At 51.7% G+C, this 19,683-nt stretch overlaps 1 protein-coding gene across 1 annotated transcript; it reads left to right on the top strand.

The window, feature by feature from the left end:
* The first annotated feature begins 701 nt into the window (after nt 1-701).
* LOC132387306 (disintegrin and metalloproteinase domain-containing protein 15-like) lies at nt 702-19,568 on the top strand. The gene is made up of 7 exons (XM_059959662.1): nt 702-1,544; nt 3,834-3,943; nt 12,286-12,362; nt 14,287-14,365; nt 17,021-17,097; nt 18,943-19,123; nt 19,466-19,568. Exons 1-7 carry the CDS (start codon nt 1,412-1,414, stop codon nt 19,559-19,561), a joined length of 753 nt encoding a protein of 250 aa, XP_059815645.1. The 5' UTR covers nt 702-1,411; the 3' UTR covers nt 19,562-19,568.
* Nucleotides 19,569-19,683: the final 115 nt, after the last annotated feature.

Below are 19,683 nucleotides of genomic sequence, written 5' to 3'. Positions count from 1 at the left end.
ACATGTGTGTGACTGCCTGTGCGTGTGTGAGAGAGATTGTGCGAATAGGCCTGCTTATGTCCAATCACAAACAAGAGAAAATCAGCAGATGCTGGAAATCCAAGCAACACACTCAAAATGCCCGAGGAACTCAGCAGGCCAGGCAGCATCTATGGAAAAGACGTTTCGGCCCGAAACATCCAGCCTGCTGAGTTCCTCCAGTATTTTGTGTGTGATGCCTGTGTATGTGCATCTTTGTGCCCATATATGTAAGACATATACAAAGAACTGTTGGAACTCATCGGGTCCTGATGAAGGGTCTCAGCCCGAAAGGTTAACTATCTTCATCTCCCTCCATAGATGCCGCCTGATCTGCAGAATTCTTCCAGCACTTTGCGTGTGTCGCTCTAGATTTCCAGCATCTGCAGAATCTCGAATGCGTGTGTGTGTGAGATTGTGTGTTGCTTTTTGAACACCCCGCCCCCCCTACACAAAGCAGGAGGGAGCGAATCGGCCAGTCTATGCACAGCAAGATCCCACTCAGCGCGAAGACCGTGACCCAGCCCTTGTTAGCGACGAGCCTGTCTTCCCCGCTCATATTTGAAAACGCCTCACGGACTTCAGACACCAAAAATGACCGGGGAATCCCCTAGCTCTCCCGCCACATGGCTCACGTGAAAGGGGACCCTCTCTGCACTGTCCGTCGCCTGCCGCTCTGCCTCTCGCCACTTGTCTCCGGCAGGGAAGGAGTTACCCCGCCAAGGGAGAAAGGCGGAAGCGAAGGAAACTCTCTCCCCTTTCCTGCGAGAGGGAATGAAATCACAGCCGGCCCTGGTTGTGGATCCAGGAGGGGACCGCAGTGCGAGGAGCAAGGAACTGGGAGCGGGGCCTGGGTACGGATAGACTGCGCCGCCCCGCCCGGCCAGTTTGGCGCTTTTAAGTGAAGCCGTTAAAGCCCGAGGTACATTGTGAAAGCGTCCCGACAGGCTGCATTGAGCGCCTGCAGTGGGTTAAAAGGCCGTAACGGACTATTGCAACAGTCGGCGGTACACTGCGGTACTTAACCATCGCATCGCAACGTTATGTCTTAGGATTCGTCCCAACAGTCGACGATACATTGCACGGCACTTTGTAACCCTTTATGAACACATTGTAACAACTTGCGTTGCGTCGTCAGTTTAGGATACATCCCAGTTCTTACGAAACATCTTAAAACTCTGCCTTACATTGTGTCTGCGAAACGGTGTAACCACTAAAGAAAAGCGGGGCTTATTAGGACGCTTGGTATCGCAGCCCGCGATATATCTTGAAAGAGGGCATCGGGCAGAGGTGGTGACACCCTGGGACGGCGCTGAGGTTGAGGCGGAGAGAGGCAGGAGCCCGGGACCAGAGTGGACGGTCCGAGCGGGCGGGCCATGCCCCGGTCGGGACGATGAGCGAGTGCTGCCGGCGGTTCTGGAGCCTAATCTTCCTCTACGGCTGTCTGCTGGGGGCACCGGCAGCCGGCAGCGCCGGGACGGAGCCCACCCCGAGACCCTGGGGACGGCACCGAGTGCAGGTTGGAGGTGAGCAACTCCCGGATCCGATCGGGACGGCGTTGAACCTATCTCCCATACCTCCTCTATCCGCTCCCCCTGCCCTAAACGCCCCTCTTCCCCGTCTCACCCTCACCCCCGAGTTCCCGGTGTGTTTCTCCACGGGGTGTGAGGTGCCCCCCGCGGGTATATGTGGACACAAACACACCGGGAACTCAGTGGGTTAGACAGCCCCTGTGTGGGTGGGACTGGGCCGTGGGCAACGAGCTAGGGTATTCAAAACTGGAGGCTGTAGGTTTGAGGTCAGAGGAGGGGGACCTGAGGGGGAATCCTCTGCCTGGGGAGGGTGGAATCTGTGTCACTGCCAGAGGGAGTGGTGGAAGGGAGACCCTCAGCGTGTGGATCACTGAGGCAGAACAGGGTACAGGTGAATGCTGGGAAATGGGTCAGCAGGAACGCGATGGGGTGAAGGGCCTGTTGCTGTACGGTGTGACCCTTTGACCCGTCTATATTTTTACGAGACTCCACGTGCTTTGAATTCTTGGCGTTTCTGTGGAGTGACTGAACGCTCCTGGGACCTTTCCCAGGCCTCACTCCCCCGAGTGAGTGACAGGAGTTTCCAGTGGTAATTTCAGAGGGCTGGTATTCCCACAGTCACTGATGTTGCCTCCTTCGCGGAGAAGGGAAATGAACCTTTCTCCTGTGATTCCTCTCCCCTCCTTTCAGATCATTCCAACTCCTTCAGCCCCTTATCTCCTCCACTTATCATCTGCAGCTTCCCACTACGTCCCACCAACCTAAAGGTTCATCAAAAGGCGGCATCCGTCTTTGAGGAAGGGAACTGACGTTTTAGGCCGAGACCCTTTATCTGCAAATAAAGGAGAGACAGTCTGTAAGGAGGTGGGGCAGAAGGTGATTGGTGGAGGTGACAAAAGGCAGGTGGAGGGAGTGGGGATAGTGATGGCAGCTCAGAGGTGAAATGTCAGTTCAAATGAGTATAGGCAAATGGTGGAGGAGAGTGACTGAGGCTGGGAGGTGATGGGAGGATCCAGGCGAGGAGGGGTGATATGGGTAGTACAGTCAGTAACTGAGGCTGAGGGGTGATGGGTGGAGGTGACAAAGGGCAATGGATGCTAGAATCTGAATGGAGATGAAGGTGGAGTGTGGAGCTAGACAAGGAAGGTGGGGAGGGTAGTAGGAATGTGGGTAGGGTGGGGGACCTGTAGGGGGAGTGTGAGGGGGTGTGGGTGATGGACAGATGGAATGTGTGGAGGAAGGAAACAGGTGATGGGGTGTGTGTGGGGAGGAACCGGGAGGGGCAGTGGGTGACGGTGTTGGGAACTGGGGGTAGTTTAGACCGGTCCCTGGGGTGTGTGTGGGGAGGAACCGGGAGGGGCAGTGGGTGACATGATGTTGGGAACTGGGGGTGGTTTAGACCGGTCCCTGGGGTGTGTGTGGGGAGGAACCGGGAGGGGCAGTGGGTGACGGTGTTGGGAACTGGGGGTAGTTTAGACCGGTCCCTGGGGTGTGTGTGGGGAGGAACCGGGAGGGGCAGTGGGTGACGGTGTTGGGAACTGGGGGTAGTTTAGACCGGTCCCTGGGGTGTGTGTGGGGAGGAACCGGGAGGGGCAGTGGGTGACGGTGTTGGGAACTGGGGGTAGTTTAGACCGGTCCCTGGGGTGTGTGTGGGGAGGAACCGGGAGGGGCAGTGGGTGACGGTGTTGGGAACTGGGGGTAGTTTAGACCGGTCCCTGGGGTGTGTGTGGGGAGGAACCGGTAGGGGCATCGGCTGACATGATGTTGGGAACTGGGGGTAGTTTAGACCGGTCCCTGGGGTGTGTGTGGGGAGGAACCGGGAGGGGCAGTGGGTGACGGTGTTGGGAACTGGGGGTAGTTTAGACCGGTCCCTGGGGTGTGTGTGGAGGAACCGGGAGGGGCATCGGGTGATGGCGTTGGGAACTGGGGGTAGTTTAGACCGGTCCCTGGGGTGTGTGTGGGGAGGAACCGGGAGGGGCATCGGCTGACATGATGTTGGGAACTGGGGGTGGTTTAGACCGGTCCCTGGGGTGTGTGTGGGGAGGAACCGGTAGGGGCATCGGCTGACATGATGTTGGGAACTGGGGGTAGTTTAGACCGGTCCCTGGGGTGTGTGTGGGGAGGAACCGGTAGGGGCATCGGCTGACATGATGTTGGGAACTGGGGGTAGTTTAGACCGGTCCCTGGGGTGTGTGTGGGGAGGAACCGGGAGGGGCAGCGGGTGATGGCGTTGGGAACTGGGGGTAGTTCTCACCGGTACTGTGTTGTCTGCTCTGTCACCAGCCCCGCGGGAGAACCAGACAAGGCAGCGGCGTCTACCGCCGGGCTCCCAGGTGACTGTCCCATACCTGTGGCTGGCTGGGAAACGTCGCAGGCTGGATGCAGCGCTGCAGGTGGGTAGTGTGTTTTCTGCCCCCTCCCTCTGTGGCAGAGGTTGGACATACTGGGGTGACAGGCAGTGGGTTATGGTCGGCATTTCCCACCGGTCCCCAACATTGAGCGATCAGCTGTCTCATTGCTCTGGATTCAACATGGACCCCAGTGCACGGATTCTACCCTCCTCCATACCCCCTCCCCTGTCCTGGTTCCTCCCATTTTCCCGAGACGTGAGGGTTGCTGGGTCGGTTGTCTGGAGCGTGGGTTCGAACCGGGATGAGGCAGCCAGTCGGGAGAGTCAATTTGAAGCCAGGTATGGGCCTAGGAATGGCGGGTGGGATGCAAGTCAGACAAATTCAAGGAATGGTTGTTCCAGTTTTATAAAATCAGGCTGCATCTGCAGTATTGCATTCAGTTCTGGTTCATAGGGTGGTAAAGGAGGGGTACAGCAAGGCACTGAAGTGGGTGGTGAATCTGGGAACTCATTGCTACAGATGCTGTGGAGGCCGAGTCTTTGGGTGTATTTAAAGTGGAGGTTGATAGGTTCTTGATTAGTAAGGGTGTCAAAGGTTATGTGGAGAAGACAAGAGAATGGGGTTGAGGGGGTAATCAATCAGCTGTGATGGAATGGCGGAGCAGACTCGATGGGCCCAATGGCCTAATTCTGTTCCTATCTCTGATAGTTATGTTGCTGCTTTATAAAACTCTAGGCCACACTCGGAGCATTGTGTTCAGTTCAGGCCATCCCATAACAGGAAGGGTGTGGGGGCTTTGGGGAGGGTGCAGAAGAGATTCTGCCTGGATTAGAGTTAATGAGGAGGCTGAACAAACTTTCTCTGGTGGGGTGGAGGCTGAAGAAAGACCTGATAGTGGTTTGTAATGTCATGAGAGGTAGACAGCGAGTGTTTTTCCTTCCCCAGGGCACAAGTATCCGATACTGACCTGCACGTGTTAAGGTGAGAGTGAGTAAGTTCAAAGGGGATGCGTGGAGCAAGTTTTTTACACAGAGAGTGGTTTGTGCCTGGAATGCGCTGCCTGGGGTGGTGGAGAGGCAGATACAAGAGAGACATTTAAGAGAATGTTAGACCTGCCCCCATCAGGGCAGACAACAACCATCGTGCAAAAGTACCAGCAAACAACAAATACCAAATGAAAGAAGAGAAAAGTAATGATAATGATGAATAAACAAGCAGTAAATATCGAGAACTTGTGTTGTAGAGTCCTCGAAGTGATTGCATATGTTGTGGGAACAGATCGGTGATGGGGGGAGTGAAGTTATCCCCCCTTGAGGGGTAATAACTGTTCCTGGTGATGTGGGTCCTGAGGCTCCTGTACCACTTCCTGATGGCAGCAGTGAGAAGAGAACAATGCCTGGGTGGTGGGGGTCCCTGATGGCGGATGCTGCTTTCCTGAAACAGTGCTCTGAGTAAATGTGCTCAACTCTGGGGAGGGCTTTATACATGAGCCGTATCCAATACAAAGGCATTGGTGTTTCTGTACCAGGCTGTGATGCAGCCCATCAGTGTGCTCTCCACTACACAGCTATGGAAGTTTGTCAAAGTTTTAGATGACATGCCAAACTTCTGTAAACTTCTAATAAAACTACGCTGCCATGCTTTCTTCGTAAGTGGATATGGGTATTGGGCAGGCAGAAGAGATTAGTTTAGTTGGGTATTGAATTACTGATTTACATAGTTTGGGTTGAGGGGCATGACCCTATGCTAAATTATCCAGAGTTCTGTGAGGCTCACACAGTGGATGGTAGAAGCCTTGGGGAGGGTTGTAGAACCGATAAACCTTGGGGTACGGGTATGTGATTGTCTGAATGAGATGGTCGTGAAGCAGGGGAGATGAACAATCTGCTGGAGGAACCCGTCAGGTCATGCAGCATCTGTGTGAGGAAAGGAATTGTCAAAGTTTCAGGTCAAATCCCCGTCGACAGGGTGAAGAAATCATTTGGTACGCTGCTCTTCTGGCTCAGAGTTGGGATGTCATATTACAGTTGTACTAGACCCTTGTGAGATCACACTAGAAGTATTGTGTGCAGTTTTGCTTGCCCAGCTATAGGGAGGATGTTGTTAAGCTGAGAGGGTGCTGAAAAGATTTGAGGATGTTGCTGGGACTAGAGCTGTAAGCAGAGGCTGGATAGGCGGTAAGTGAGTCCAAAACTAGGGGCCATGGGTTCAAATGATAGGAAAGATTTAAAGATGTGAGGGGCAACTTTTCCAACTAGAGGGTGGTCAGTATGTGGAATGTGCAGCCGGGGGAAGTGCTGAGCAGGTATATTACCAATATTTTAAAAGACACTTGGACAGCTACCCAGATAGGAAAGGCTTAGAGGGATATGGACAGGTACACGGATAGGAAAGGTTTAGAGGGATACGGACAGGTACACGGATAGGAAAGGTTTAGAGGGATACGGAGAGGTACACGGATAGGAAAGGTTTAGAGGGATACGGACAGGTACACGGATAGGAAAGGTTTAGAGGGATACGGACAGGTACACGGATAGGAAAGGTTTAGAGGGATACGGACAGGTACACGGATAGGAAAGGTTTAGAGGGATACGGACAGGTACATGGATAGGAAAGGTTTAGAGGGATACGGACAGGTACACGGATAGGAAAGGTTTAGAGGGATACGGACAGGTACATGGATAGGAAAGGTTTAGAGGGATACGGACAGGTACATGGATAGGAAAGGTTTAGAGGGATACGGACAGGTACACGGATAGGAAAGGTTTAGAGGGATACGGACAGGTACACGGATAGGAAAGGTTTAGAGGGATACGGACAGGTACACGGATAGGAAAGGTTTAGAGGGATACGGACAGGTACACGGATAGGAAAGGTTTAGAGGGATACGGACAGGTACACGGATAGGAAAGGTTTAGAGGGATACGGACAGGTACACGGATAGGAAAGGTTTAGAGGGATACGGACGGGTACACGGACAGGAAAGGTTTAGAGGGGTACGGACGGGTACACGGATAGGAAAGGTTTAGAGGGGTACGGACGGGTACATGGATAGGAAAGGTTTAGAGGGATACGGACATGTACACGGATAGGAAAGGTTTAGAGGGATACAGACAGGTACACGGATAGGAAAGGTTTAGAGGGATACAGACAGGTACACGGATAGGGAAGGTTTAGAGGGATACGGACAGGTGCACGGATAGGAAAGTTTAGAGGGATACAGACAGGTACACGGACAGGAAAGGTTCAGAGGGATACAGACAGGTACACGGATAGGAAAGGTTTAGAGGGATATGGACAGGTACACGGATAGGAAAGGTTTAGAGGGATATGGACAGGTACACGGATAGGAAAGGTTTAGAGGGATACGGACGGGTACACGGATAGGAAAGGTTTAGAGGGATACGGACGGGTACACGGATAGGAAAGGTTTAGAGGGATACGGACAGGTACACGGATAGGGAAGATTTAGAGGGATATGGACAGGTGCACGGATAGGAAAGGTTTAGTGGGATACGGACGGGTACGTGGATAGGAAAGGTTTAGAGGGATACAGACAGGGACACTGATAGGAAAGGTTCAGAGGGATATGGACAGGTACACGGATAGGAGAGGTTTAGAGGGATACGGACAGGTACACGGATAGGAAAGGTTTAGAGGGATACGGACAGGTACACGGATAGGAAAGGTTTAGAGGGATACGGACAGGTACACGGATAGGAAAGGTTTAGAGGGATACGGACTGGTACACGGATAGGAAAGGTTTAGGGGGATACGGACGGGTACACGGATTGGAAAGGTTTAGAGGGATACGGACAGGTACACGGATTGGAAAGGTTTAGAGGGATGTAGGGCAAATGCCAGCAAGTGGAACTACCTCAGGTGGACATCTGGTTGGCAAAGACAAGATGGGCCAAAAGGCCTGTTTCCATCTTGAGGTATTTTGACTCTGCTGAACTGGAGGAACTGAAATTGTTCTTTTAGGAGTGGAGATTTGGGAACGGTTAGGCTGAATCAGGTTTTTTATCAGTGACTGTCATGAAATTTGTCGTTTTGTAGCAGCAGTACTGTGGAATGCACAGAAAGGCCTTTGAGTTATAAATAAACAAATAAAAGAGGAATATAGAGGACCATTCATCAAACTGATGGCAGAGGACAAGAATCTTTTCCAAACACATTTTGTGAGTCTTCAAGCTCCTGTACTTTCTCCCCGATGGTACAGTAGTACAGTCAGCCCTGCTTATCCGGGGATTCCGTATGCGCGGATTCAACCAACCGCAGATCGGGAAAACCCGGAAGTTCTCTCTCCAGCGCTCATTGTTTGAGCATGTATGGACTATTTTTTCTTGTCATTATTCCCTAAACAATACAGTATAACAGCTATTTACATAGTATTTACATTGTATTAGGTATTATAAGTAATCTAGAGATGACTTAAAAGTACAGGCAGCCCCCGGGTTATGAATGAGTTCCATTCCTGAGTCTGTCTTTAAGTCGGATTTGAGGTCGGAACAGGTATATCCAGTATTATGTAGCGTCAGTTAGTAAAACGTTTGTCTTAGTACATAGTATATATTTTACCTTTCTGTGCATATAAAACACTTAAGAAACATATGTATTTCAATAATTAAACCACTGCATTGCTTAGTAATAATTGTAGCTTTCATCGGGAAAGGTCCTTTCAAATGCTCCATTAAAATTGTTCCGATCGTTGACCGGCTGTCGTCTAACGCCTTTCCAATGACCGATGTGTTTCACCTCTTTCCAATCGCTTTATTTCTTCCACTTTATCTTCAATCGTAATCGTGATTATTTTCGTGAACAGAAACACTGCGGATTCAGAGCTGCGCCAGGTCCTAAAGTCCACTGCATTGAGGCAGGTTAAATAAGATCCGGGGTTCCGCTGGGTCCTAAATACTGTCGACTTAGACTGGTTAAATAAGGGACTTGAGCATCCGTGTTATTTGGTATTCGTGGGGGGTCCCGGAACCAATCCCCCGCGGATAAGGAGGGCCGACTGTAATGGGGGTATTTCTCGCATGGCGAGAGTCCTTCATGATGGATGCCGCCTACTCGAGGCGCCACCTCGTGAAGATCGACTCGAGGTGGGGAGGGTTGTGCCCACGATGGATCTGGCTGAGTTTGCAAACCTCTCGTCATCATGTGCATTGGTAGCTCCACACCAGGTGGCGATAGGACCATACCGAATGCACTTTGCGGTGCAACTATAGAAACTTACATGCCTTCCATGACAAACCGAATCTTGTCAAACTCCAAATGAACTAGAGACACTGGCGTGCCTTCTTTGGAATTGAATTGATGTGTTCCAGGAAGGACAAATCCTCAGAGATGCTGACACTTGAAACTGCTCGTCCTTTCCACAGCTGATCCCTTGATGAGGACTGGCATGAGTTCCCTCGACTTCCCCTTCCTGAATTTCGCAGCCAATTCCTTGTTCTTGCTGATGCTGATCGTGAAGTTGTTGCAAAACCACCTCTGCGTCGCTGTTTGAGACTCTGCCAACAACAGTGGTGTTGTCAGTGAATTCCAGGATGGCTTTTGAGCTGTGCCGAGCCATGCAGTCAGGAATATAGAGAGAGTAGAGCAAAGGGCTGAGCACGTGTCCTTGAGGTATTGGCTGTCAGCTCGGAGGAAATGTTATTTCCGAACAGGTTTCCCAATGAGGAAGTGGAAGATCCATTTTCCGAGGGAGGTACAGGTTTGAAATTAATTTATTAGTACTGAGAGTATGATTGTATTGAGCGATGAGCAGTTATCAGGAAACATTAGGTATTGCTTTTGACCAGGTGATCCGAAGCTGAGTGGAGAACCATTGAGATGAGAGTCAGAAATGGAGGCTGAGCAATGGGAATGATTGGAGGTTGGAGAATCAGTGAGGGTCACTAACTCTCTCTCTGCCCGTCTCCCTCGCACTCTCTCCTTCTCATGATACAGATGAGATTGGAAAACATTACTGAAGAATTTGTGTAGGATAAGGCTGGGAGTGTTGTGCCACGGGTGTGGGAATGGTGGAAACACCGTTGGTTGCCAGCTGGGAAATGGTGTGATCAGGGCAGGATCCCATGAGTGTGTGATTGGACGGTGTGGAGGGAGTTTCACTCTGTGTCTGACTCCGGGAGTGTGTAATGGGACGGTGTGGAGGGAGTTTCACTCTGTATCTGACCCCGGGAGTGTGTGATGGGACGGTGTGGAGGGAGTTTCACTCTGTGTCTGACTCCGGGAGTGTGTGATGGGACAGTGTGGAGGGAGCTTCACTCTGTGTCTGACCCCAGGAGTGTGTGATGGGACGGTGTGGAGGGAGATTCACTCCGTGTCTGACCACGGGAGTGTGTGATGGGACGGTGTGGAGGGAGTTTCACTCTGTATCTGACCCCGGGAGTGTGTGTTGGTACGGTGTAGAGGGAGTTTCACTCAGTGTCTGACCCCGAGAGTGTGTGATGGGACGGTGTGGAGGGAGTTTCACTCTGTGCCTGACCGTGGGAGTGTGTGATGGGACAGTGTGGAGGGAGCTTCACTCTGTGTCTGACCCCGGGAGTGTGTGATGGGACAGTGTGGAGGGAGTTTCACTCTGTGTCTGACCCCAGGAGTGTCTGATGGGACGGTGTGGAGGGAGTTTCACTCTGTGTCTGACCCCGGGAGTGTGTGATGGGACAGTGTGGAGGGAGTTTCACTCTGCGTCTGACCCCAGGAGTGTGTGATGGGACAGTGTAGAGGGAGTTTCACTCTTGTGTCTGACCCCGGGAGTGTGTGATGGGTCAGTGTGGAGGGAGTTTCACTCTGTGTCTGACCCGGGGAGTGTGTGATGGGACAGTGTGGAGGGAGTTTCACTGTGTGTCTGACGCCGGGAGTGTGTGATGGGACTGTGTAGAGGGAGTTTCACTCTGTGTCTGATCCCGGGAGTGTGAGATGGGAAGGTGTGGAGGGAGTTTCACTCTGTGTCTGACCCGGGGAGTGTGTGATGGGACAGTGTGGAGGGAGTTTCACTGTGTGTCTGATGCCGGGAGTGTGTGATGGGACTGTGTAGAGGGAGTTTCACTCTGTGTCTGACCCCGGGAGTGTGTGATGGGACGGTGTGGAGGGAGTTTCACTCTGTGTCTGACCCCAGGAGTGTGTGATGGGACGGTGTGGAGGGAGTTTCACTCTGTGTCTGACCCCGGGAGTGTGTGATGGGACAGTGTGGAGGGAGTTTCACTCTGCGTCTGACCCCAGGAGTGTGTGATGGGATTGTGTAGAGGGAGTTTCACTCTGTGTCTGACCCCGGGAGTGTGTGATGGGACGGTGTGGAGGGAGTTTCACTCTGTGTCTGACCCCGGGAGTGTGTGATGGGACAGTGTGGAGGGAGTTTCACTCTGCGTCTGACCCCAGGAGTGTGTGATGGGACAGTGTAGAGGGAGTTTCACTCTTGTGTCTGACCCCGGGAGTGTGTGATGGGTCAGTGTGGAGGGAGTTTCACTCTGTGTCTGATGCCGGGAGTGTGTGATGGGACTGTGTAGAGGGAGTTTCACTCTGTGTCTGACCCTGGGAGTGTGTGATGGGACGGTGTGGAGGGAGTTTCACTCTGTGTCTGACCCCGGGAGTGTGTGATGGGACGGTGTGGAGGGAGTTTCACTCTGTGTCTGACCCCAGGAGTGTGTGATGGGACGGTGTGGAGGGAGTTTCACTCTGTGTCTGACCCCGGGAGTGTGTGATGGGACAGTGTGGAGGGAGTTTCACTCTGCGTCTGACCCCAGGAGTGTGTGATGGGACAGTGTAGAGGGAGTTTCACTCTTGTGTCTGACCCCGGGAGTGTGTGATGGGTCAGTGTGGAGGGAGTTTCACTCTGTGTCTGACCCGGGGAGTGTGTGATGGGACAGTGTGGAGGGAGTTTCACTGTGTGTCTGACGCCGGGAGTGTGTGATGGGACTGTGTAGAGGGAGTTTCACTCTGTGTCTGATCCCGGGAGTGTGAGATGGGAAGGTGTGGAGGGAGTTTCACTCTGTGTCTGACCCCGGGAGTGTGTGATGGGACGGTGTGGAGGGAGTTTCACTCTGTGTCTGACCCCGGGAGTGTGTGATGGGACGGTGTGGAGGGAGTTTCACTCTGTGTCTGACCCCGGGAGTGTGTGATGGGACGGTGTGGAGGGAGTTTCACTCTGTGTCTGACCCCGGGAGTGTGTGATGGGATGGTGTAGAGGGAGTTTCACTGTGCGTCTGACGCCGGGAGTGTGTGATGGGACTGTGTAGAGGAAGCTTCACTCTGTGTCTGACCCTGGGGATATGCAATTAGTGATGTTTATTAAAATCCCCCCCCCCAAAAAAAAACACAACATCACTTGTTGGTTTGAGTCAACTTGTGTTTTATTTTATTTTATTCTATTTTAACAGGATAAACTCCCGATGAGACTGGAGTGTGAGATCCAGCTCGGAGGCCGGAGGCTGACACTGGAGTTGGAGCAGAACGAGTAAGTCAAATGGAGGAGCAACGCCTTCAGTGTTTAGTCCCCTCTCCCTCTCCCTCACCATCCCTCAGTAGGCTGCCATCTCAAACCGCTGCGTTCTGAGTTGGGGAGAGAGTTCCAGGATTCAGACCCGACAACAGTGAAGGAACAGCCGAAGATGGTGGACGGGGACCCTGTGGGCGGTGGTGTTCCCCTAGGCAGGAGGGGTGGCAGGTTCGGGAGGTGTAGGGAGACTGGAATACCTTCAGCACGTCTAGACTATACTGGCTCTTGCATTGTTACTTGTCTGTAACCCTCTTCTCCCCGTGTTCCCATAAACTGCGCCGATCCTACTGTCAAAGGCGGATCGACCCGATGCAATTACGCAAGGCACCACGATTCAATCGAACCATGAAACAAGCAATACTTTGTCAAACTTCACTTTTCATTCGTAGCATGCTATGGGGTAGTTCCAGACTTCCATCAATTACATTACCCTACAGTATTCCTTACGATGTTCACTGTACTACCTCATTGCCCAGCAGTCCACCGTCAGCGTGAGAGACTCTTGCATGGGGCTTACTGCATGACCAGACATTCAGACTCTGGGACTCCACAGATCCATTGCAATGACTCTCCCCAGAAACCAGCAGCCATATCCAGCTCTGTCCATCGCGTCCTTCGACAGGGGGTTTAATCAACTGATGGGGGTATCTTTGATGTTGTGGTGCTCCCTCTTTACCATTTGCTCTTGGAGTCATAGCTTCCATCCAGCACAGAAACAGGCCCTTCAGCCCAACTGATCCATGCTGACCAAAATCCCATCTAAGCTAATCAGATTTATCCATGTTTGTCCCATATCCCTCTAAACCTTTCCTATCTGTGTCCCTGTCAGTATCCCTCTAAACCTTTCCTATTCGTATACCTGTCCATATCCCTCTAAACCTTTCCTATCCGTGTCCCTGTCCATATCCCTCTGAACCTTTCCTATCCGTGTACCTGCCCGTATCTCTCTAAACCTTTCCTATCCGTGTATCTGTCTGTATCCCTCTAAACCTTTCCTATCCGTGTCCCTGTCCGTATCCCTCTAAACCTTTCCTATCCGTGTACCCGTCCGTATCCCTCTAAACCTTTCCTATCCGTGTACTTGTCCGTATCCCTCTAAACCTTTCCTATCCATGTCCCTGTCCGTATCCCTCTAAACCTTTCCTATCTGTGTCCCTGTCCGTATCCCTCTAAACCTTTCCTATCTGTGTCCCTGTCCGTATCCCTCTGAACCTTTCCTATCCGTGTACCTGTCCATATCCCTCTAAACCTTTCCTATCCGTGTCCCTGTCCATATCTCTCTGAACCTTTCCTATCCGTGTACCTGCCCGTATCCCTCTAAACCTTTCCTATCCGTGTCCCTGTCCATATCCCTCTAAACCTTTCCTATCCGTGTACTTGGCAGCTCATTCCACTTACTTATCATTCTTTGAGTGAAGAAGTTGCCCCTCAGGTTCCTATTAAATCTCTTCCCTCTCACCGTAAACCCCATGACCTCTAGTTCTTGATTCCCTTATCCCATTCGGAGAAAGGAGGAGGTGGGCTGGAGGGGAGGCAAGGCAGGGCAGAGGAGAAGGGAAGTGACAGGTTAAAAGGAGTAGTGGGGAGGAGGGTGTGGGAGAAGGAGGAGGGAGGGCAAGGGGAGGGCAGAGGAAGGGGAAGTTGGTGGGGTGATAATGGGAAGGAAGTAGGGAAAGGATGGGAGGAAGGAGTGTCAGTAGTTTGGGCACGAGGAAGACAGAAACAGGGCAAGTAAGAAGGAAGATGGTTTGAGGGAAAGGAAGAAGGGACAATGGGTTAGAGGGGGGTTGGGATGCCACCCTGTAATGACAATGAAGTGACCAAGGAAAGATGGGGGGGTGTGTTTCTGCCATTAATTTCTGATCTCCGTGTCTCTCCCCAGGAACCTACTCCCAGACTCCCACCGCCTGATGTTTTATCTTCCCAATGGAACGGTCATCGCTGACCCTGAGAGCAATACTGTAAGGATGCAGAGTCGGGGAATGGGTGAGGAGGGGGTGGCTGTAAGGAAAATATTTTAAAATTCATCCTAATTTCTTTTCTGATTGAGCAGCAAGAGGTACAGTGGATTCCAGTTAACTGGGACACATCGGGACCAGTACATTTTGGTCCAATTAAACAACTGCACCAATTAGCCGAAATTTCATGGAAATAGTTAAAAAGGTATACAAAATGACAAACCACCATTTAACTGAGTAAAAGTATAAATGAAATACTGAACAAATTAGGATGCTTCCAATAATAATACGGTACTGTAAAACTGTTCCTGATAGTTATCGACAGAGGCAATCATCCAGAGCTGACTGACTGTGAATAATCAGAATCATTGCAGGTAATGGTCTGCCTTCACCAGATGCTTTCGATGATTGCATCCTCCACATCTTTAATTCCATTTTAACATTCAAGATGATTGTTGATACTTTTAAATCCTTCATAGTTTCTAACTTGTTGAAGTAGTGAAATTGTTTTGTTTTCACTCCTGGCCATTTATGAATGCTTGAGACCGCAGAGAGCAAACGGTTCTGAATTGTCTTATTGCTTATTTCTCACCAATTATCTGTGGAAAAAAATCACTGCCTCTTTAACATTCACGTCCCTGATGCTATTTTGAAAACTGTTCACTTTAAGCACAGTGTGGTGTCTTACGGCCACACAAGGGCACTTGACCGATGCTAGTTATAAACTATTTTGGCAAGTCTGCTGTCCCAATTAAGCGGAGAGTGTCCCAAATAAACGAAGGGAATCCCGGCTATTTTCTTGAATAGATTTTGTTCTTTAAGAGCCCGAATAAGTGGCTGTCACGATTAACTGATGGCTCAATTAGCCTGAATCCACTGTATTAGCATTTATCCGCATTAAAGGTTACAGACACCATTAGAATGATTTGGAAAAAATGCTCATTAACTATATCATAAAGTACAGACAAAGAATACTCATTGACCATTGACTGATGTACACAGTGCCAGAGGGATGTCTGACATCGCTCCCTCCTCCTCAGCCCCCTGCTACTCTTGCTTCAGGCCTGAGTTACAACCAGAACCAAGTCCGCCTCCCAGCTCCAGTCACATCTCCAGCCTGAAGAGAGAGAAGCTCCTCAGCTGACAAGCCGCCTCACCCCAGTAATGTCTCATGGTTCAGCACCAGTGGTACCTCCCTGCACACGTCATCTTTCCTTTCCCTGGCAGGCACATTTTCCATTTTCACCTTCTCTTCGGGCTGTGGGCTGGCGCTGTTTTCAGAACATTGACACGCTCCAAGCTGGCACCATTCTCTCTCACACCCACCATGTTGCAAACTTCCCAGGCATGCCAGCAGGTATGGGATGAGGCTTCTGGCAAATTTAACCCTTTCCCAAGCCACACGCACAAAGTGCTGAAGGAACTCAGTAGATGGGGCAGCATCCATGGGGAGAGGAGTAAACAGTCGATGTCTCAGGCTGAGACACGTCAGCCTTTCCCCCTTTCCATAGGTGCTGCCCAACTTGCTGAGTACCTCCACCATTTTGTGTGTGTGTGCTGTGTATTTCCAGCATCTGTAGAATCTCTAGTCCTTACCGAGAGGGTGTGGAAAGGGGGAGTGTTTTGATCCAGGAGCAGTGGAAAGGACCGTGGCTTCCGGTGGAGGAGGGTTGTCAGAAGGTTAAAAGAATGTGGGAGATAGTTTCTGGGTGAGATTCATTGCACTGGGTAGATTTGGGAAAGGGTCAGACCTACCATAAATCCATGCAGATCATCGGCGCATTACCCACCCCGTCTACCCTCCCTATTGCCCAACTCAGATCCAAAGTATTCTCCAACTGACTTGGTCTTCATCGCTGTCACATGCACTGTGGGAAATAGCAACCACTAAATGCATTGGCAATTGGTTTATTATTGTCGTGTTTATTGAGACACTGTGAAAAGCTTTTGTCTGTGTGCCATCCAGGCAGATCAGTCCACACATCAGTACATCGAGGTGGTTGAAAAAGGAAACAGCTTGCAGAACAGAGTGTTGCAATTACAGAGAGAGTACATGCAAGGGTCTCAACGAGGTAGACTGGGAGGTCGGGAGTAGTGTGTGAATGGTCCATTCAAGAGTCTAATGGAAGATGTCCTTGAGCTTGGGGGGTAGGTGCTTTCAATCATTTGTATCTTAAGGGGGGAGAAGTGAGAATGTCCAGGGTGGGGGCTGCTTTACTGAGGCAGCGAGAAGTGCAGACAGGGTCCACGGAGGGGAGGCTGGTTTGTGCAATGGACTGAGCTGCGTCCACAACTCTCCGTAGTTTCCTGCAGTCACGGACAGAGTACAGTAGTTATCGTACTGAGCCGTGGTACATTCGGATAGGGTGCTTTCTGTAATACGTTTGTCAGAATCGGTGGGGGCCAAATTTCCTCTGTCTCCCAAGGAAATGGATGCATCACAGATAACGTTGGTCCCTTTGCGTGTATGTTACAGAGAATGGCAGTCCCACTGTGAGTGTGTGTTTGAAGGGGAATTGATGTGCATGTTCTGATTGTCTCTCCGTGTATATGAATTACCGAGAAGTGTGATCCTTGTGTGTGTGTTAGTTACAGAGCATGATTGTGCAAGGGCCTGTGTGGAGTGCTTCCCTTTCACCTCCCTCTGCTCTGTTACAGGTGAACTGTTACTACCATGGGACAGTGCAAGGTTTCTCCCGGTCCCGGGTCAGTGTCAGCATCTGCTCGGGTATGAGGTATGGACTGTGACTCCCGAGCTGGATGCCTTGCCCCTCTCCCAACAGTTTGTGCTGCCCTCTCGGAGCTGTTCTCTATGCTGATGCTTGCGTACCCTCTCCAATAATCTGAGACCCAGTCTGCAACCCCTTCTGTTTTCCCACCCACCCCGTCCAGTCTGCACTGAGATCTGACGCCTGCATTGCTCACAGTGAAGGGTCTCAGCCCGAAACGTCAGCTGTTTATTCCTTTCCATCGACCTGCTCAGTTCCTCCATCATTTTGTGTGTGTTGATCTGCAGAATCTCGTGTGTTTATGATTAGCTGCGCTGAGATCTCATGGCTAATTACCTCCCCGTCTTGATAATTCCACTCGCTCCCAGTGAAGGGGTCATCAGAGTAGCCCGGACGACTAACCACAGTGCTTCTGCTATCCGTAGTGCTTTCCCCTTACATTCCTTCTTCACCTATCCCCTTCCTGCTTCCCCTCCCCTGCCCCTTGATCTTTCCTCTGATTGGTTTTTCACATGGCACCTACCAGCCTTCTCCTTCCCACCCTCCCCCACCTTCTTTATAGGGCCCCTGCCCCCTCCCTCTTCAATCCTGATGAAGGGTCTTGGCCAGAAACGTTGACTGCTCGTTTCCACCGATGCTGAGTTCCTCCAGCGTGTTGCCCGTGTTGAGTTGACCACAGCACCTGCAGTGCATTTTGTGTTTACTAACCATGGTGCGTTTTGTAAACGGTGTACACTGCAGCCATTGTGGTGGGGGGAGGGGGTGCTGATCCGTTGGACTGCGTTGTCCTGCTGTACAGGAGCGAGAGTGAGAAGGATTTAAAGAACAAGTCTTGCTAATCAACTAATATGGAAACAGCTGCTAGTAAGAAGGTAACCTTAAATGGAGCGGCCTTTGTAGGAGAGGGTCGGTGTTAGGATGGGATTTAGAGGCCTTGACTTGAGGCTTCAACAAGAAGAGGCAGCTGAAGCGAGTAGAGTCCATAGCAAGGTTCTGGTAAGGTTCCTTTATTTCGTATTGCACTGGCAGGGCAGTGGGAATGACAGTCAGGGTGGTGGTGTGCTCCTCGTGCACGATTTAGGATATCAGGCAGACCTCTCGTGTCCTGAGTGATTACGAGAGAGGTGCGTCTAGCGGCAGCTCCTTGAGGGCCGTGTTGGGGAATTGGCGGAGTTACAGGGAGGCAGTACCTTCAGCTTCAGCTGCCTCAAGTGTGCGTGTGGTCTTTCTGCCCCCCCTCCCCCCCCCATCTAAAGAAGATCCAAAACTTTCTGCCCGGGCATGTGATATCTATCTGCTTGCCTTAGTGTCCTGGGATAGATATTGCCTGGCCCTGGGAACTTATCAACTCTCGAGGGAAAAGGGATGTCAATATAGAAGGAGTGTGCTCATCCACTGGAGGAGATTCCTCCCAACACTGGGTGGCAGTCATGTCAGCCATCTACATCCAATGACCAATTGTCGCTCTCTGTGCTGATGCTTGCATACCCGCTCCAACAATCTGAGACCCAGTCTGCAACCCCTTCTGTTTTCCCACCCACCCTGTCCAGCCTGCACTGAGATCTGACGCCTGCATTGCTCACAGTGAAGGGTCTCAGCCGGAAACGTCGACTGTTTATTCCTTTCCATCGACCTGCGGATGGAAGGTAACCTTTGCCCATTGGAGAGTCCCTCCTGGCCCCTTGCAACTTGATCCATTGAAACCTCTCCTTCCTGACCCAGTCACCCTCCCTTTGACCTCTTACCGTTTCACTGGAGCCTCTACCCCTTCTGACCTTTCACCCTTCGGAAAGCCCTGCAACAGCTCCTACCCTCCCTCGGGCCCTCAGTACTCGCCCTCCTGTTTCCCAGGGGCCTGCTGGAGTTGACTCCGAGCTGGACGTATGGGATTGAGACGCTGTCTGGAGACCCCGGCGGGGAGCACCTGGTTTACAGAATGGAGGGGGTCCACTTCAACACCAAGCGCTGTGCAGTGGGGAAGGACCCTCCGGAGAAGACCACAGACCCGCCACCCGAGGAGGCAGCACACCGGGTAGGGGCAGCGGGAGGGAGGGAGAGGGAGTGAAGGTCTTCAACTGGGATGGGAGGGTGGGGCTGGAGGGAAGGGCTGACGGGATTGTGAGGGAGCTGGGGGTTGGAGGTCAGGAGCTACAGATGGAGAAAGGCTGCCATCCTGGGCTGTGGTTTCAGGGGAGGACTCTCCGGTGGCTAAGGGACTTTGGAAGGGGGGGGCTGTGAGTCAGTGGGGGTAGACGGGAGGGAGGTTGTAGGAGGGTGGGTGGGTTGGGGGAGGATGAGATTCTGGGTGAGGGGCTTCATTAGGTGCCCTCCCCCGAGCTTCGCTGATCGTTCTGCTGGTCTCTACCCTCTCCAGTGGAGACGCAATATCCTGACGGAATCCAAGTACGTGGAGCTAGTGATGGTGGCTGACAGCAACGAGGTGGGTGAATTGGTCGGCTGGGGGGAGTAGTGGGAGGGTTGGGGGAGCAACTGGGTGCTGGGGAGGTGTTGCTGGAGGGTTGTTACTGTGCTGTTGGCCTGGGAATTTGGGATCACAGAGACGGGGAGGAGTGTAGGGGCTGGAGGGGGTCA

Source organism: Hypanus sabinus, unplaced genomic scaffold (genome assembly GCF_030144855.1).
Source record: "Hypanus sabinus isolate sHypSab1 unplaced genomic scaffold, sHypSab1.hap1 scaffold_1721, whole genome shotgun sequence".
In the NCBI taxonomy this organism is placed as follows: domain Eukaryota; kingdom Metazoa; phylum Chordata; class Chondrichthyes; order Myliobatiformes; family Dasyatidae; genus Hypanus; species Hypanus sabinus.
The sequence above is the reverse complement of the archived record's forward strand: the minus strand, read 5'-3'. Positions and strand labels throughout refer to the sequence as shown.